Source organism: Cordyceps fumosorosea, assembly GCF_001636725.1.
Source record: "Cordyceps fumosorosea ARSEF 2679 chromosome Unknown scaffold_6, whole genome shotgun sequence".
Lineage (NCBI taxonomy): Eukaryota > Fungi > Ascomycota > Sordariomycetes > Hypocreales > Cordycipitaceae > Cordyceps > Cordyceps fumosorosea.
Window position 1 is genome coordinate 941955 of NW_017387306.1, and position 18092 is coordinate 960046.

Sequence of the window (18092 nt, forward strand, 5' to 3'; positions counted from 1 at the left end):
TAATGACGACTGGGCTGTGTATGAGCAACTGCCCGGCTGGTTAGCAGTACGTATGTTGGATGAGAGTGTGGCACACTGCACACACAATAGAAAGAGACTTCCCAGCCAATAAACGATGCATTATATGTTGATTAAAGCAGTAGGGCTAGTGCTGGCCCCTGGAGAGGTGTAGGTGCCAGAGACATTGTGATTGTGACAACACGATGGTACAAGCTAAGTTGGTTGGTTGGTTTGCGGCTCTAAGCTAACAAACTGGCGGCGGACAGAAAGTAGAACTACTGCGGAGGCGCAGTGCCAAAGCAAATGAGCCTTTTTGCCTGCCGTGGTGTAGTCTATGGAAATCCCGTAATAGTAAATAAACTTTGACAGCAAGCAGCCGCACTTCCGGTCCCAACAGGCTGGATAACTAGATAGCACATGAAAACAGCATGTCAAGGCTGTGGTGCACAGCCCCAATAGGCAGTTCTTGGCGTGCAGTAAGATTTTACTGATGCGGCCGGGTACAGTTATACCAGATGGGAGAGAGTGCGAATGACGGACTATTCTTATTATACTTGTAGACTTGAACATGTTTTGAAGCAGGCTCTCATACATTTGACGTTGGGGGGGTGGGGGGGGGTTCGAGAGAGGCATATCCAGCCTTTCCTACCTCTGGGGGTTGTTATAGATAGCCCAACTAACAAATTCAATAAGTAAATGAATAGGGCAACACTCGATGCGCTAATACCCAGCCAGTGAGAAAGCCCAGGAAATACCTAAAAGCGGCGTCCGTTTTCTCACTCAAACCAGCGAACTTACTAGCCTGGCGGGCCGCCGCTTTTGCATTCGCTCATTCCGGGCAGCTAGCCGGCCTGCCGTGAAGACAGCCCATGAATTCGCCTCGCCTGGCCTCGCCTTCGGCCCTCGACTTCCAAAAGCTACTTTAGTAACCCTCCAGGCGTTCCGTCGCGTGCCCACTGTCACGACATGATCGTCCTTCTGACTCTATAGGGCTGACACGCTCTCTGCCATCTCGTTCTGGAATTGTCCTTGTATTCCATCCTACGGTCCTTTTTTTCCACATTGGGCTCATCGCAACCTATTGGCGGCTGCTCTAGCCAGCAAACGGCGCATGGGACGTTGGTCACGATAACTCCCCTCGCCCGAGCTTGCTGTCATCTCGATTTCCAATTGGACACCTAGTTGGATGGCTGAGCACCCTTGAAAGTCTCACAGCCAGCTCCATTGAGACGTTACTCGCCCAACCTTCGCGCGCGCCTGGATAATGATGCACAGAGTCGTTGCACCGACCACTCCGTCTAACGTGACAGCGCCGCGGCACCAGGCGCCCTCATTCAACCGTCTAGTTTGAATACATTTACATGTATATATATGCAATCAGCCGCACTAGACCTTTGGCTATTTGCTTCCCCATTATACATCACAAGACAATGACATGAGGCACTCACAAATGCAAAATGCTAAGACTGGCCACACAGTCCCCAACGCAACAATGACCTCCGACACCACCTTGCAGCTTCAGCACCAGCTGCGACAGGACTCGGCCCAGGACGCCGAGGCTGCCCTCGCGATCCTCGAGGCGACGCACTCCTCCAGTCCACCCCGCGCCCCCCTCAAGAGACAACGCTCGTCTCGCTCGGCCACGGCCACCACCGCTGCCAGAGACCACGGCCAACCCAGCGCGGAGCTTGACGTCGATGCGTACCTGCAAGCCCGCCGCCAGCTATACGAGGCCGAGACGTCCATCGCATTTGACTACCGCTGCCGCGCCCGCGCCACGCCGCTCGAGCAGGCCGTCGACGGTATCCTGCACCGCCTGCGCCGGCTCGACCGCGAGTGCGTCTACGACGCCGCGGAACCTCGGTGTGGCCACGGTGGGCAGCGCCACCCGCGCTTCCCCGGCGACCACTTCCTTGGCAATCTTGACCTTATAGAGAACACGCGACTGCTTGACGTCGCCCACCGCTTGCCCAAGGGCGCCCACCTGCACATCCACTTCAACGCGTGTCTGCCGCCGGCCGTGCTGCTCGGCATCGCCAAGGGCATGGACCGCATGTTTATCACAAGTGACTTGCCGCTGGTGAAAGATAACGGGCGCGAAAACTACTCCAAGTGCGAGATCCAATTTTCGCTCCTGAGCGTGGACAAGGAGGACGACGCGCCGGGGAACCTCTTTAGCGCAGGGTATAAGCCGCGGCAGACGATGAAGTTTGCGGCGTTTCTGGAGCTGTTCTCACAACATTACCCGGGCGTGGACGCGGAAGAGTGGCTTGTGAACAAACTAGTCTTTTCAGAGAAGGAAGCCCATGGAGTGCTGCAAACCGCAGCTGGGTAAGTGATCAGCCCCGCCAGCATCATTCAATACTGCACAGTCACTGACATATCAACATCGTCTAGCGCCTGGGAAAAGTTCAATGGACGCACAAGAATGATGAAGGGTCTTTTCAACTATGAGACGGCGTATCGCAAGTATACGCGGCTCTGCCTCGAGGACTTTTTGCGCGATAATATCCAATACGCCGAGATTCGGCCCAACTTTATGAGGAGCAACCAACTGTACCACGACGACGGCACGGGGCCTATTGATAACCAAGGTATCATGAACATAATCATAGACGAAGTCACCGAGTTTCAGCGAGAAATAACGGCACAAGGCCGATATTTTGGCGGCATCAAGGTCATCTACTGCACACCCCGCTCGCTGGACCGCGCGGGCGTCAAGGCGGCGCTGGACGAGTGTCTCGAGTTTAAGCAGCGCTGGCCGAAATGGATCGCAGGTACGTCGACTGCCCGCCTCCCTCCTCCTAACTTCCAGGCATCCCTAACACACTCTACTTGTCAGGCTTTGATCTCGTCGGCGAGGAAGCACGCGGCCGGCCGCTGAGCGAGTTTGTCCCCGAGCTCCTCGCGTTCCAGGCGCAGTGCCGCCAACTTGCCATCGACATCCCCTTCCTCTTCCACTGCGGCGAGACTCTGGATACGGGCTCGTCGACCGACGGCAACCTGCTGGACGCGCTGCTCCTCGGCGCGCGGCGTATCGGGCACGGCTTCGCGCTGCCCAAGCACCCACTCGTGCTGCAGCGCATGCGCGCGCGGGGCGTCTGCGTCGAGCTCTGCCCCATCTCCAATGAGATCCTCGGGCTGACGCCGCGCGTCAACGGGCACGCTATGTACGCCCTGCTGGCAAACAATGTGCACTGCGCCGTGAGTTCGGACAACGGCGCCTTGTTTCGGTGCGTAATCTCCCCCCCTGTGTCGCGTACCCACACTGACGATGGGGAAACAATCAGATCATCGCTGTCGCACGACTTTTATCAAGTCATGATCGGCAAGGCCGACATGGGCCTCTACGGCTGGAAGCAACTCGCGCTCTGGAGCATCGAGCACGCCTGCCTCGACGACGACGAGCGTGCCGCGGTGCTGCAGCAGTGGGAGCGCATGTGGGATGAGTTTCTGCAATGGGTTGTGGAAACGTACGCTCCGAGTAGAGCCAGCAAAACATACTTCTAACTTTTTCTTGTAGTTCACTTTGGGCGGTTTCAGCGCTTGCTCTTTACATCACGATGGACGGACGTTGGGCGTACAAGGGGGGCCAGGTAAACCTATGATAGAGTTCATATGAATTTTGAATATTTCTTCTTCAACTTCTTCAACTGTAGATAGTTGTCGCTAGCACATGCCTGTGCGTAATGGCATCCCAACGCCCTCCGCCCAAGATGTTAAATCGCAAACTCAAAACTCTTTTCCCAACTTTTGTTGTGCCGTTGGCAACGATGTGTACTTCTATTCCGAAAGCGAATACAAACAGAATATGGACTGACGGGCTCTAACGTCGCCTGCAGTCGCGAATGGAAATGAAAAGCGAAATGAATCATGTAACGGTAAACCAAAGAATAAATATGACAACACCAATTCAACCCTCCCAGGACGCCTGATCTAAGCTAAAGGAAACAAAGGAAACCCTGTCGACCAATGAGAAAGAAGAGCTGATTAATGACCAATACCGGCCACTCTCCGTTTAGTCGTCAAAGTAGACGGCCTTCTTCTCGGTGATGTCGATCATGCCGCCGCGGAAGCAGCCCTTTTTCATCTTGTTCTTGGCCTTCGTGAAGCCCTTGCCCTTGGTGATGATGAGGTCCTCGTGCGCGCGCTGCGAGTAGTCCATGGGCACCCACTCGTTAGAGGCAAAGCGCGGGTCGACCTTGATGTCCTTGGAGATGCGGGAGAAGGGCTCGTTGTGCTTGCGCTTGGTCTTGTCGGTCGGCGCGGGGGGCAGGGGAGGCTCGGCGGCGGCGACGGGGGAGGCGCGGTCGAGCGTCACGGACGAGTCGGACGAGTCCTTTGCGGTCGCCTTGGTCTTGGGTTTGCTCTTGGGCTTTTCGTCCTCGTCAGAGCTGGAGGACGAGTCGGAGTCGGAGGAGGAGTCACTTTCGGGGAGGGCGACGGCGGCGGCCTTGGCAACCTCAGAGGCGGCATCGCTATCACTGTCGCTGTCGCTATCCGAGTCACTGTCGGAGTCGGAGCTGGAGTCGGAGCTGGAGTCGGAGCCGGATGATCCGCTACTGCTGTCGCTGTCGCTGTCCGAGTCGACGTCCATCTTGTCATCCGAAGCATGCTTCTGTGCCGTCGCAGTCTTTTGCTTCTTGGCCTGGGGCTTCTTCTTGTCGTCCTCGTCATCGGAGTCGCTGTCACTCGAGTCTGAGCTCGAATCAGAATCAGACGACTCGCTGTCTGAGCTGTCGCTCTCCGGTGCCTTGCGCTTCAGCGACTTGGCCGGCTCCTCCTTCTTCGGAGCCTCCTCCGCCTCCGACTCGTCACTGCTGCTGCTGCTGTCGTCGTCATCGGAGCTGTCGCTGCTGTCTGAACTCTCTGAGCTCTCGGAGTCGTCATCTTCGTCGTCATCGCTCTTGGTCGAAGCCTTCTGCCACGCCTCAAAGACGTCGACGAGCGCCGGCGCGCTGGTGACGGCGTCCTTATCCTTGGCGGCCAGGCCCTTGGCCTTGCGCTGCTCGCGGAACGCCTTGTGCGCGGCGACAAAAGCGTGGTCCTTGAGAAACTTCTCCACGACGTCCATCAGCGGAGCCGGGGCTGCGCTGATACTCTGTTTAGCCATGGCTGTTTGGGTGGTGGCCGGAGGACGGCGGTCTGGGGTCGGTCTGGGAGGTGCAGCGATGGTGTTGTTGTTGGAGAAGAGCCAAGGGGGCGGCGCCGACATATGAGGGAGGTTTCGAATGGCAGTATGGGCAGTAAGTCGGTCAACTGCAATGTATGGGAGGAGCAACGGGCTCAAAAAGCAAGGCGAGGCAGAAAAGGTGAAAAGTGAGGCGCGCGAAAAGCAATGCCAAAAAAGTTCCCAACTAGGAAAGTGAAGAAAAAAAGGCGGCGTGTGGCAGAAAAAAAAAAAACGGTGACCGCCAATTCGCAGGTGGGGCTCAGGGTCTCTTATCGGCTTTTATCGTAGCTCGGCATCGTGAAACTGTCAAGTCGTTCTGATCTTAGATAGAAGATCAAGAAACTCATTCATAAGCTAGAGGGCTAGTCAGTAGCCTTGTCCTAAACCCCCATTGATTTAGATTGAAAGCAAGCTCTACCATTTTGATCAGAGAGTGACCTCTATCACGGTTTGTGAAGAATTGGTTGACAGGTAGCTACGTAGGAACACCGACGGATGTATCTGATGGAAACGGAAGCTTTCATACATGATGCGGCTCTGCACTGTCTGATTTATTCTTATACACGACGCAATTACTAGCTCTCACGCTCTCCAGTATGACGTTTATTTAAGGAGAAACCTTTAGTCTAAGTCTTAACAATGGTTGAGGCAACAGCTAGGCTTTAACGGACTCACCTGCTACGAATTTGCGTATCCTGGGCCGCACGCCTTTGGTAATTGAATATTGGGCCGCAAGTTGAACAGAAGCAACGTGTTTGCCGCAATCACAGTTGCACATGCCCGACATTGGCTTCTGAGGTTTAGCTGTTAGTACTGTGAGGGTGGCTCTCGCGCCACAAGGTGGCACACGCTCTGCTCCACTGTACGTGCTGAAGCTACTAGGCAACCATGCGCCCAGCAACCAAACATGGAACAAACGACGAGACCTTTGACCCAGACACAAACCATCTCCCGTTTCAACGCTTTCGATCCTCCGACGTCGCGCAACACCAACGTCTAGCTTCAAACTAAGCGCCTGGTACCCTTGAGGCTTTGGTGCTGATTCATCAGGTCAGCGGGCTCATTTCCAGCCCTGCGCCGTTGTTACACTACCTGACCCCTTGGGCGCCCAATCTCCGCCGCCGCCGTCCCATCCAAGATGAACGCAACCAAGCGCAAGTTCAACGCTCTTCTCCAGGGCCTCAACAGTCCTAGGCCATCCTCCTCCTCCTCCTCCGACCAAACGACGCCGACGGCGCGCAGAAAAACGGCCGACATTGCCGCCGGAACCGCGCCGCTGTCATCTCCTCTGTCAGGCGTCACGGCGCAAAAGAAGCGCCGTATGGGTGTCGCCGCCACCGCAGCCGACGCATCGTCGTCATCCCTGTCCCTGGCGTCCATATCGTCGCTGCGCAGGCCGCTACAGACGCCGCCGCCTGCCGCGCCGCCGCCCGAGGTCGCCGCCAGGTACTGCCCGGGCGACAGGGAGCAGCTGCTGCGCCGGCTCGCCTCGTTTCAGGAAATCACCAACTGGACCCCGAAGCCCGATCGAGTCAGCGAGGTTGAGTGGGCGAAGCGCGGCTGGGTCTGCCATGGGAAGGAGCGCGTGCGCTGCGCACTCTGCCACAAGGAGCTGGTGGTCAAGCTCAACCGCAAGGAGCAGGACGGAAAGGAGGTGTCTGTCCTGGTCGCCTCGGAAATCGGTATGCTGCCCGGGATGACATGCATGTATAAGTTGCAACGGCTAACATGAAGAAAAGAGGAAGCGCTCGTGGACAAGTACGTAGACCTCATTGTTTCTTCACATCAACCAGAGTGTCTCTGGAAGAAGCGCGGATGCGATGGTACGTTCCAGCTTACAAGTCTCAGGAATCCCTGGTCTCGCATATTGACGCTTTCTAGACACGCTTCTGCGGATATTCTTTTCAAACTCCAGCGGCACACTTGAGAGCTTACGGCAGCGTTATGATGAACTGGGCTCCCGCCAATCCTTCCTCCCCTATGAATTCAACCTCCGCCTTCCCGATGACCTCTCCATTGACCGAGTGCTTGACCAACTCCCGGACGATTTCTTCACCCGGCCCCCTCCCGCCTCCGGCACGGCAGCTACTTCCGGACCCTCTCCAAACCGCGCAGCCCTCGCCCTAGCTCTCACAGGGTGGCAAGGACTGTCCAACGCGCGCATCGGCGCGGTCCCCAACACTGCCTCGTGCCACACCTGCCAACGGCGCCTCGGTCTATGGATGTTCAAGAGCAAAGAGGTCGATGAGAATGGTCAAATATTAGTACCGGCGGCCATGGACCATCTAGACCCCATACGCGAGCACCGGTTCTTCTGCCCGTGGAAGAACCCGCAGGCTCAAAACCGCATAGGCGCGACCGGAGAGGAGGCGCAAGCCGCCGCATGGGTGACCCTCCTGCAGATGCTGAAGAATGAGTCGAGCCTACGCAGCATCTACGAAGGACGCCACAAGACCAAGTCTGTCGCGGTGGCACCCTCAACAGAAAAGGAAAACAAGGACCCCTCAACGCCTGAAAAAGCAGTGCCGGCCTTAATGGAACCGATGTCCAACGTGTCGGCAAAGACGACAGCGCCCGAGTTTGATGAGGCGGACCGCGATGCCAAGGACAAAGAGAGGTGGGCTCGCCTTCGCAAGGTCAAGAGCTTGTTTGATACGAAGTCAAGCCGCAAGTCCAAGCGGCCAGCCACGCCGCAGTCAACCAAGCTGGCAACACCAACAAAACAATAACAATGTAGTATACTGTATTGTAGTTTTTTACATAGCGTGTTACTTTTGTCTAATGAGACCCTGTGAACTTGAAACTCGTCTTCACTCCCATCTTAAAACTCCCATGCAATCGATGTTCGTGTGCATAAACATTGATATATCGTACATTTCCGCCCCAGGTTACAACAAGACTCTATTCGTACATTTCTTCCTTCCTTCCTGGCTCAGGACTTCCACACGATGTCGTCAAAGGACACCACCTTGCCCGTGTACGAAATGTTCTCCGGCTTCTGCTCATCCGCGAGCTCCTCAAGCGGCGCCACGCCCGCCATGTCCAAGATGGCAGCGCGCACCGCGCCCATGCCCGCCGCATTGCTCGCCTTGCCCATGCGCGCCAGCCCCGCCGCCGTCACCAGCACGTCCGACGACCAGCCCTCGCCCTCGCGCCATCCCATGCTGCGCCCGCCGCGCTCCGCCTTCCTTAGCTCCCGCCGGACCTCCTCCGCCTTGTCCGCGCACCGCGCTGCCCATTCTCCTCCCGCCACCTTGTCCGCCTTGGTCAGGACCGCCAGGGTGCGCACGTCGGCGTCGGCCAGCGCGGCCAGCAGCCAGCGATCCTCGGCGGTCAGGCGCTTCTCCGCGGCCAGCAAGACGACGGCGCCGCGCAGGGCGGTGCGCGCGCCGAGGTACCGCACCACGGAGTCGCCCCACGTTGACTGGCTGCGGTAGCCGTAGCCGGGCGTGTCAACCACCACCAAGCCATGTCGCGGCGGCGGCGGCGGCGGCGGCGGGGTGCTGCGGGACTCCTCCTCGGGCCGAGGGGGTAGCGGCGCAGGCGGACCGAGCCCGTACGCGTTCATCAGCGTCGTGTGCCCTGGGCGGGCGCTGGTGCGGGCGATGCCGCGCCGCCCGATCAGCGCGTTGAGCAGCGTCGACTTGCCGACGTTGGAGGCGCCGAGGATGACGACCTCGGGCACGTGTGGGTTGTGCGGGTGGTCCCGCGGCCGCGCGGCGGAGTACAGGAAGCGCGCATCTTTCTCGAAGAAGGCGGCGGCGTGGGTGAGATGCGCCTGGGCGGTGCGGTCGACGGCGGTGGTGAGGGTCGCGGGTGAGGCGGCGTGGGAGATGATGCTGGTGTAGGCGGCGGGTGAGTCGAGCGGCGCCGGTGCGGGGGATTCGGCTGCTGATACTCTGGGGGAATTCTGTGGCGAAGGAAGAGGAGGACGGGTCGGTCTTTGGGACAGGAAACTGCGCGTGGCGACTGATGCTGCGTGTGCTGCTGCCAGGGGCGTTTGTCGCTGGACCAGCGAGAGTCTGAGTTGTGGCATTGGGGGAGGGCGAAGTGTGAGATTATTGCGTCATAAGTGGTATAATTGTATGAGATTTATGAGATAGGCATCAGAAACGCGAGAGATATGAGAAGAAGCTGTGGTGTTGAGGGTTGTGAGTGGACGACAGGTTGAGCAGGATGGATTCATGTGAAGTCAAACGTCTCATACAGCATTACTAATTTTTTTTTCTTCATCAGTGACACACTCGGCTGCACCACAAGCGAAGCAGCTTTTAAGCACACTGAGTAGAAGTATTTGAAATTAGCAATCTTCTTTTAGACTTTACATCCAATAGCCACACTGAATTCTCCTTCTATATCAAGTACGCACAACATTACCATCGAAGCCCTCTCTGTTAGTGTTTCTATAGCGTTTGTGTGGCTGTACTAGCAGCCTGGTCCCCTCTAGCATCCACTGTGGCACCATACATTTTCAGAGAAGACCTTTTTCAGGCATCTCAAAGCAAACGCCGAGTCACCGTGCTTGTTTTCCAAGTCGATTTTTCTGCTTCAACTTATTTGATGCGTCCAATATAATACTTAACTGCACTACTCGGCGTGCTAAAAGATGCCGACAATAACGGAACTAGACGCTCATGAGCAACCAACGGCGGAGCTGCGGGCAAAGTGGAAGTCGTGGTCGCGGATGGACGCAAAAGAAGTTATGAATCACCCAAGAATCGACGACCCGCGCAAACCACCGGTAGAGAGCGGCTTCACCCAGACGGGCACCATCACCAAAGAGCAGAGACGAGACGCGTTTTCACAATTTGTCGAGGAATTTGCCGACGAGGCCAAGGACGACGTCCCCGTCCTACACCATCCGCTCCTACCAGGTACGACTGACTCACCCTACCTGGAATTATATGCCACTGTCTCTAACGCCATACATGATGTTTAGGCCTGTTGGTCGTCCCGTCACTCGTGCCGCCCGCCGTGCAGGTCGCCGCGCTCGAGCGGATGCTGCACCGGGACCTCTGCAACCCCACGCACCAGACGAACCTGCACCTGCACTACGACCTGCCGTACCCTCATCACGGCGACGGCGACGGCGCCACCACCCCCGTCTCCGAGCGCTCCCTCTTCGCCCTCTCTCCCACCTCCGGCGCCGCGCCCTTCCTCCCCAAGGACCCGTCCGTGCACAAGCCGCTGACTGCGCGGCAGGTCCTCACGCGGCGGCTGCACTGGGTAACCCTCGGCGGGCAGTACGACTGGACGAGCCGCGTGTACCCCGAAGAAGAGCAGGCGGCTCAGCGGCTGCCGGCGTTCCCGACGGACATTGCGCGGTTCCTGGCCGCGCTGTTCCCGGCGACGGACGCGCAGGCGGCCATCGTCAACCTGTACAGTCCGGGGGACACGATGATGATGCATCGGGACGTCAGCGAGTTCACGGACCGCGGGCTGGTGAGCCTGAGCTTCGGCTGCGACGGGCTCTTCATGATCGCGCCGAACACGCCATCGGCGGCGGGGAGCGAGGGAAGGGCGGACGGTGACGAGGAGGACTACCTGCTGCTGCGCCTGCGGTCGGGCGACGCCATCTACATGACGCAGGAGTCGCGATTCGCGTGGCACGGTGTGCCCAAGATCATCCCGGGTACGTGCCCGTCGTACCTGGAGAGCTGGCCGGCGCGCGAGGACGGGCAGTTCGCGGCCTGGGAGGGTTGGATGAAGAGCAAGAGGGTAAACCTCAACGTGAGACAGGTGCGGGAATAAAACATGCACCGGTACTCGGGATATGTACGAGAAGAATAATGCATAAATGATGACGAAATGAGAGCCTTTGCTAATGGTAGAGTACATCGTGTCTATTGAATACGTATCGTCTGAGATCTGCTGGGTCGAAAATAACAAAAGCTCGCTCATGAGGAACAATGTAACTGAGTCTTGCCAACCAAGACTCCGCTGTATGCTTTTGGGCAAGACTATTTTGTTTCGCTCGAAAAAAAAAGAAAGAAACCCCCCCCCCATCGCAAAACATCCCGCCTCTTTATAGTCCGCCCTCCCCTACGCGAAGCCAAAGCCCTGCGCATTCTCTAGTGCCATGGCGAGCCGCTCGCGCAACACCTCCTTGTCTTGAAACTCGGGGAGCAGGAGATTGCCGTAGCAGGTATATGCTGTTGGCAGGCGGCCGTCTTTGGCACTTTCGCCGTTCTTCTGGATGGTGAACTGAATATTCTCGATACCGCTGACCGGGACCCGATCCGAGGCTGTGACGAATTGGAGCAGCTTGCGCTTCATCTGGTTGTCGTAGCGTTTAACAATGGACCAAAAGTCGCGTATGGTCTGGTGTGACGCGTCCCAGCCAACGTAGCGTGTGCATCGCCGCAAGCCTGCGATGTCAATGTTCCGCTCGCCCTCCACAATGGACTGCAGGAGCTCCGGCGTCAACAGCGTCAGCGCCTTCTCCGACAAACAGGCCAAGAAGCCTCGGCGAAAGCTCTCAAGCTGCGGGCGCACAGAAACGTCGGTGAGGTAGGAAATGTAGTCTTTGACGTAATCGTCCCGATTTTCGACCGTGACGTACTCCGCTTCGGGCACATCTGCATCGATGCTGATGGGGGAGCCGGGCTCCTCCTTCTGCTTGTCATCGAGCATGTGTATGGTAAGTTCTTTGCCTATTCCCGGCATGGTGAATTCATAGGTTCTCGCAAAGATATCCATGATTAGTCCTTTGGACTCATCCCACTCCAACAGTTGAGTGAGGCCGCTTGCGAGTGCCGGCCACCCGTCCTCAATGTGCTTGATTTCATCCACTGGCTCCTTAAGCAACCTTCGATAAAATGCTGTGGGAAAGTTTACAGGCAGTGTCACACCGTTGTACACGGCAAGCGACAGCAGCACGCCCATCAATTCAAACTTCCAGTCCTCGACAGTAGACTGAGGCTTGAACCATGCCATGTGACTCCTGTCATCCACCGTAAAAGCTCCGTATACGGGATCCAGGCACTCTGCGATAGCAAGGCGGAAGAATTCCTGCTGCACCCCACCAGAGTCAAAGCCTTGCTCGCCAGTATCCTCGCCGAGGTGAATTTTGAGAGGACGGAGTAGCTCTCGCCTCTGACGTCTCCATAGCTGATCAAATGCATCGCGGAGAACAGTTGCTCGGCCAATATCCAGAACTAGGTACCTTGAAGCTGCTGTCCGGAGCATGTCCTTTAATACAACTTTATGGTGCGGATTTGTTATAAGGCTGCCAGGATCAACAATCGCGCTCATGCGCCGTTTCAGAGAACTAGCCTCCTCGAATGAGCGACTCATAGACGAAAAGTTAATGGATCGAAAGTATGTGACGAGGTCTTTGCTGTTGAACAGGAAAGGATGATCGAGAATGTTGCCCACGTCGTCTGTTGAGTCTGTGGTCACCCATTGTACCGGCACACGCATAATATCCAGGCATTTGGAGAAGTATTGCACTTGGAATGCAGACCCTCCGGTAAGAAGAATGTTTTCTTGGTCTAGATCTTCTCGCAATTAGTAACACTTTACTTCCGATCACCCCGTTACAAGACTTACAGGAAGCTTCGATGAATAACAGAGCGCCATAAAAGGCGCTATCCTTGCAGAAGTGAGCATTGCCATCCCATTCGTGCAGCAACACGGCACGAGCCCAGTCAAGCAGTAAAGCCGGGGCTCTTGCGTCACGCAAGGCGCTCTTTCGGCCGTGATTTCCTGCATCAAGTTGGCTCAATAAAAGGCCCATTGCAAACTCGCCATGCTTCCGGCGAATGGTGAAGGCGAGAAAAATGCGACGCGCTAACCGTAAGGCAAGACTGTTCGAAAAGACATCGTCATATTGCAAGCAATGATCAGATGCGCATTGGTCTTCTGCAGCAGCAGCGAACGCGATGCCTTTGGAGCGAAGAAGAGAGAGTTTGAGCATTGTTGTGGTGTCCGTCACGGCCGGAACGAATGCAGCTAACGCGTGAAGGCATATCGTGATGACGCATTCAGCTTGATATGGCGATAAAGCTCGTGATTTGCTCTCTTCTTTCCGATTGCCATCTTCTGGAAGTACAAATAGACTAGCTGCCGACAACCAGAGGCTGTGAAGAACAAGGCTGGGCGAAATTCGCATGAGACGAACCATGCAGTACCACATGCGTTGCGAATCAAACAAATATTCAGGGTCAGAGAAAGACGCAATCAATGAAATGGGATCACTGAGAACGCTGAAGAGGCTTTGCTCGTGGAAATCCTTCCATGATTTTTTGCACACCATATCCCTTTTCTGAGACGTCCGTTGTAGACACATTTGACTCTGAAGGCTCATCGAGGATGTCGAGGATTTGCATTCAGCCTCTGATATGAGATGAGGGTCGGTTTCTGACGTTCCATCTTCAAGATACACGCTGTAGATGAAGTCGACGATGTCAACGTTAAGCCGTGATAAAGCTTGCGGCAAGGGGCAATTTATGGCGGTTGCGTCTTCGAGGTCCTCTTCTTTTCTTTGGCCGGCTGACTGTGGTTTCTGTCTGTGCTCATGATTACTGGCGGATCGCGCTGGAGTGGACTTCTCTTCCCTGGTACTCTCCTCGCCGTCTGATGAAGCGACAGTGAGCTCATCTGCGACGGAGGGTGGAAGAGGCACATTCTCGAAAAACGCTGGCTTGAATGTTATCGTAGTCGGGGATTTCGTTCTTTGCGATAGCTTATCAGGGTGGAATCCGGTCACACGGGTCGGCCGGTGAAGGCTGGTATTGTCGGCCTCGGCTGTAACGCAGACAGGTTCGATAGACTTTCGACGCGTCATGTCGACTGTCGGCTTGGATCGGAAAGACGACTTCGAGTTCCGCTTAGGAGTAGACTGCTCTTTCTTACTACGAGACTTTGTAGCGGCATGAGTATCGTGATTGGGCGACGGATTATGGGGATTGGCTGACAACCCGTGAGGTTCCTCGTCGTTGTCGCGTGCGTCATTAGCCGGAAGCGACTGAGGGTCGGCTGAGGGCGTGGGAGTTGATTTCCGTGTTGGTTGTGCAGAAGAATTCAGATCGACTACTTTCTGAGACAGAACGTCCAGCGAATTTGGAGTCAACCACTCAATCATCTTGAATGCGACAGTGCCAAACGTCGTAGCAGCGAAAGACCTGTAGTCTCGAGTGACGGGTCGCTCTGAAATGCAGATCTTTGTCGACTCTTCAGAGAGGTCAAGTTGTGGAGTCGCACCATAGATTTCTTCATCTCGTATCTCGCCATCCTGCGACCCGGAAAGGGAGCGGCTGTTGGACTGGGCGTCGCTGGCCCTACTGATGGTATTTGGGGTATCGCCATCGGTCGGCTTCTGGCTGCCAGGCTTTGGGGTAGGGCATTTTGAGAAGACCAAGTTGTTAACTGCTGGGGTAGTGCCCCTCGGCCGATGGAGTGATGGGCAAATACCCCTTTCTGGATTATCTTGGCTGGCCAGATGGACAGCCAGGGTCCTGGCGCTCGTAGGATTGTATCGTCGGATCGGCGCTTTGCCAGCGAGGCGTTTCCGGCAGGTGAAGCATGTTGATGTAGTACAGGTGGCGTTGCCGCACCCGTCGCGCAGCTGATGAATGTAAAGTTGGACAAGGAGCTGGAAGTCGTGGCGACGGCTGGCGCGATGGATGGCGTAGACCCTACGAGGGTTTTCGATGTTGCGGACAAAGGGGATCAGCTCGGGGGGCGCATCGGAAGGGAGTCTAACGAAGGGAGCCTCCTGCCATAGGCCGGCAAAAAGGTCATATCGACTGTCATACTCGTCGTTGTTGGGGACGTGATGGCGACGGTGCGAGTGGTTGGGCTGGGGCTGGGGCTGCCGAGGTGCCTGGGCACTCATGGTGGTGGCAGCTGGCGGCTCATCAGGGGGTGTTGGTGGAGGCTGTATTTCCCAGCAGAGGTAAAAATGGTGGTAGCCTAACAAATAAGAAGCAAACGCTGTTGATGGGGAGGTGGTGTAATTATGGATGGTTGAACGGAGGGATGCGAACGAGGCGATTATGATCGAGACGCGGGTATCCGTACAGTACAAGTAGTTGCACAGTGCCGGTTGGAGAAAGGTGCAGCGGTTTTAGCTGGGGTGGCGGAGTGGCTTACTGGGTGGCTCAGCAGGTTGAACGCGGGCGTAAGAATTTAAATTAGCAGCCTGCGCCTACAGTAGCAGTGTCAAGTTGCTTGATGAGACGATATGTCAGCCTTGGAGAAGACGAGAAAGGGAATCATCAAAGTAGTAAATAATTCGAGGTCACAATGAGAGCAAGCATGTGTATGGCATTGGTAGTTACCCTTAGCACGTGTAAACTGCCAACAAATACAAGAGCTACACATATCCGGCAGGAGAGAAATACGTTAACACAGTCATGACATGTACTGCCCAGAAGGCAATGGAACCTGTAAAGGGGCATGTGAAATATTCTGCATCCTGGTTATAAGTGATGGCTTCTAAGCCGTCATCATGGGAGGACGCCGTCTTGTGCCTGTGGGTTAGTTGGGACTACTACTGGAAGCGTTTTTGGTCTGGATAGTTCATGTGGTCCAACACCCATCCTGCCAACTCGGTGACTAGTTTGTCGGAGAAACCGGAGAGTATTTGGGTACTATTAGACCATTTAGATTTAATTCATGACACTTCCCTTGAATTCTTCTGCGAAGCTGGTATATCCTGTCACCCGTTAGTTGTGTCGTTCTGCTGATCAAGCACATTCGTCATAAGCGGACACCCAGGCATTTGGCTCCGCTTTTTAGGCCCTTCGCAAGCGGTAAGAGGAGGATAAGTGACCCCGCCACCAAAAAAAAACCTATCGCCACAAGTTGCAAGCGGCTGAATAATTGTGCCCCGCGTCCTTGTCTCTTTTTCTTCTCCAATACACTTGGCGTGGAACGCACAATCTCATCCCATCATAAAGGCAAAAACTCTTCGCAAGTTGCGTTCTCTGGCATCACAATATGGCGAGCACTCAGCCTGCGGCGGGCGCCGGGGCTGCGCCCTCGTCTCACCCGTACACGTGCAACACCTGCCAGGTTGCGTACAGAAATATCGACCTCCAAAAAGCACATATGAAGAGTGACTGGCAGTAAGTGTGACGATCCCGGGGGGTGAAACCGAAAAGCGCATTTCTGACCATACGCAGCCGATATAACCTTAAGCGCCGTGTCGCCACCCTACCACCCATCTCTGCCGAAGTCTTCACGGAAAAAGTCCTTCAGGCGCGCGCCGTCAACACCGCTGAGACCGACAAGGCCTACTTCGAAAAATCCTGCACCGCATGCAACAAGACATACTACAGCGAAAACGCCTACCAGAACCATGTTCTGAGCCAGAAACATAAGCAGAACGAGGCGGCTGCCGGACCCCGCAATGAGGAGGAAACCAAGTCCGTGATCAGCTCGACGTTCTCTCTCGGCGAGTCCGTCCCCGCTGCCAACAATGGCGAAGTCGACTCGGACGCCGAGGATGAGTTCAACCAGGTGATCAAGGGCCTCCAAAAGGCCAAACTGTCCCAGCAACGCCCCTCGCCCGTGAAGCGCCCCCACAACCCTCGCCCGGCCGCCGACGCAGCGAGCGAGGATGCTGACGATGCTGCGACTGAGAATGGAACCGCCACCGGCAACCCCCAGGAACCGGTATGGACTCTCAAGTCTTGCCTTTTCTGCAACTACGAGTCGCCCAGCGTGCCGCTCAATGCCCAGCACATGGAAAAGTTCCACGGCATGTTCATCCCCGAAAAGCCCTATCTGACAGACTTGGATGGCCTGTTGCAGCAGCTTCAATCCAAGATCGGTCAGGGTCACGCCTGTCTGTTCTGCGACAAGATCAAGAACTCGGTATATGCTGTACAAACCCATATGCGCGATACAGGACACTGCAAGATCCCCTACAGCACTGAGGAGGAGCAGCTTGACATTGGTGACTTCTACGACTTCCGTTCGACTTACTCGGACCCGGAAGGCTCGGATAGTGATGAGGAGATGGCTGAGGGCGACGCTGGTGGTGCCCGCGTATACAAGGCCAAGGCCGACCGAGACGGAGAGAAGGAGGACGAGGATGGCGACGGGTGGGAGACTGACAGCTCCGTATCGTCACTTGATTCGGAAGACCTCACAGCCGTACCGGCAGAGGGCCACTTCCACCAATACGATAGACTCAGCAAGCACCCGCACCATGCGCACGATGACCCGCGGCCCAGACACCAGGCTGATGGCTGGCACTCGCGGGCGCACAAGCATACGCATGCCGTATTTTATGACGATTATGAGCTCCACCTGCCATCTGGCAAGTCTGTCGGACACCGTTCGCTTAACAAGTACTTCCGCCAGAACCTGACCAACTACCCCACTGCCGAGGAGCGTACGGAGCGCCTGGCGATTGAGGGCTCTGAGCGTCCCGGGTCTGACGACGAAGGCGACCGCCGCGTGGCCCGCCGGGACCGCAGCCGCGGCCGCGCGGTGGTGCCGAGAGGAGCTGCCGGTCTTATGGGGGCGTCTGACGATGCCAAGAAGGAAGTGCGCAAGGATGAGAAGCGGGCGCGCAAGCTGGAGAACTTCCAAACAAAGAAGCGAAGCCTTAAGTACGGGGAGAACAACAACAACCAGAAACATTATTACTACCGCTACGATGGCGGTGGTTAGAGGATACATGAAAGCAATGACCATAGACTTGGGGAAGGCGTTCATAGTGTTGTGCTTTGCTTGGTCAAATGAAAATGGTTTTCTGTTACTTACTACTGAAGTAGCGCGTTTACACTGACGTAGAACAGCTCGCGTGTGAAAGGTTCCCAAGACGAAGGTGCGCCCGTCTTTTATTATGGCGATCATAGTGTCGGGGGTGATGATGCAACTGACGATCCTTGCGAAGTCCGAGCTCGTAGCAAATCAGTAACAATGCCAGAGGATACGAGGACGTTGAGGGTGCGCACAGGCG

General features: G+C 55.9%; 7 protein-coding genes across 7 annotated transcripts; 4 read left to right on the forward strand and 3 right to left on the reverse strand.

Annotated features, from left to right (window-relative positions):
- Positions 1-1492: 1492 nt before the first annotated feature.
- Positions 1493-3510, forward strand: ISF_03456 (adenosine deaminase; the record flags this gene model as incomplete). Its single annotated transcript, XM_018847062.1, has 4 exons — positions 1493-2331; positions 2398-2777; positions 2843-3233; positions 3291-3510. 4 exons carry the CDS (start codon positions 1493-1495, stop codon positions 3508-3510), a joined length of 1830 nt encoding a protein of 609 aa, XP_018705951.1.
- A 508-nt stretch (positions 3511-4018) lies between these two features.
- ISF_03457 (srp40) lies at positions 4019-5215 on the reverse strand (the record flags this gene model as incomplete). Its single annotated transcript, XM_018847063.1, has 1 exon — positions 4019-5215. The coding sequence occupies one exon, from the start codon at positions 5213-5215 to the stop codon at positions 4019-4021; it is 1197 nt and encodes a 398-aa protein (XP_018705952.1).
- A 1096-nt stretch (positions 5216-6311) lies between these two features.
- On the forward strand, positions 6312-7902 carry ISF_03458 (Zinc finger, C3HC-like protein; the record flags this gene model as incomplete). The annotated part of the gene is made up of 3 exons (XM_018847064.1): positions 6312-6855; positions 6913-6996; positions 7055-7902. 3 exons carry the CDS (start codon positions 6312-6314, stop codon positions 7900-7902), a joined length of 1476 nt encoding a protein of 491 aa, XP_018705953.1.
- A 203-nt stretch (positions 7903-8105) lies between these two features.
- Positions 8106-9209, reverse strand: ISF_03459 (GTP binding protein (EngB); the record flags this gene model as incomplete). The annotated part of the gene is made up of 1 exon (XM_018847065.1): positions 8106-9209. One exon carries the CDS (start codon positions 9207-9209, stop codon positions 8106-8108), a length of 1104 nt encoding a protein of 367 aa, XP_018705954.1.
- Positions 9210-9779: 570 nt separating this feature from the next.
- Positions 9780-10924, forward strand: ISF_03460 (oxidoreductase, 2OG-Fe(II) oxygenase family; the record flags this gene model as incomplete). Its single annotated transcript, XM_018847066.1, has 2 exons — positions 9780-10047; positions 10113-10924. 2 exons carry the CDS (start codon positions 9780-9782, stop codon positions 10922-10924), a joined length of 1080 nt encoding a protein of 359 aa, XP_018705955.1.
- A 291-nt stretch (positions 10925-11215) lies between these two features.
- Positions 11216-15011, reverse strand: ISF_03461 (HECT domain protein; the record flags this gene model as incomplete). Its single annotated transcript, XM_018847067.1, has 2 exons — positions 11216-12672; positions 12725-15011. 2 exons carry the CDS (start codon positions 15009-15011, stop codon positions 11216-11218), a joined length of 3744 nt encoding a protein of 1247 aa, XP_018705956.1.
- A 1106-nt stretch (positions 15012-16117) lies between these two features.
- ISF_03462 (C2H2 finger domain-containing protein) lies at positions 16118-17800 on the forward strand (the record flags this gene model as incomplete). Its single annotated transcript, XM_018847068.1, has 2 exons — positions 16118-16245; positions 16303-17800. The coding sequence occupies 2 exons, from the start codon at positions 16118-16120 to the stop codon at positions 17798-17800; spliced, it is 1626 nt and encodes a 541-aa protein (XP_018705957.1).
- Positions 17801-18092: the final 292 nt, after the last annotated feature.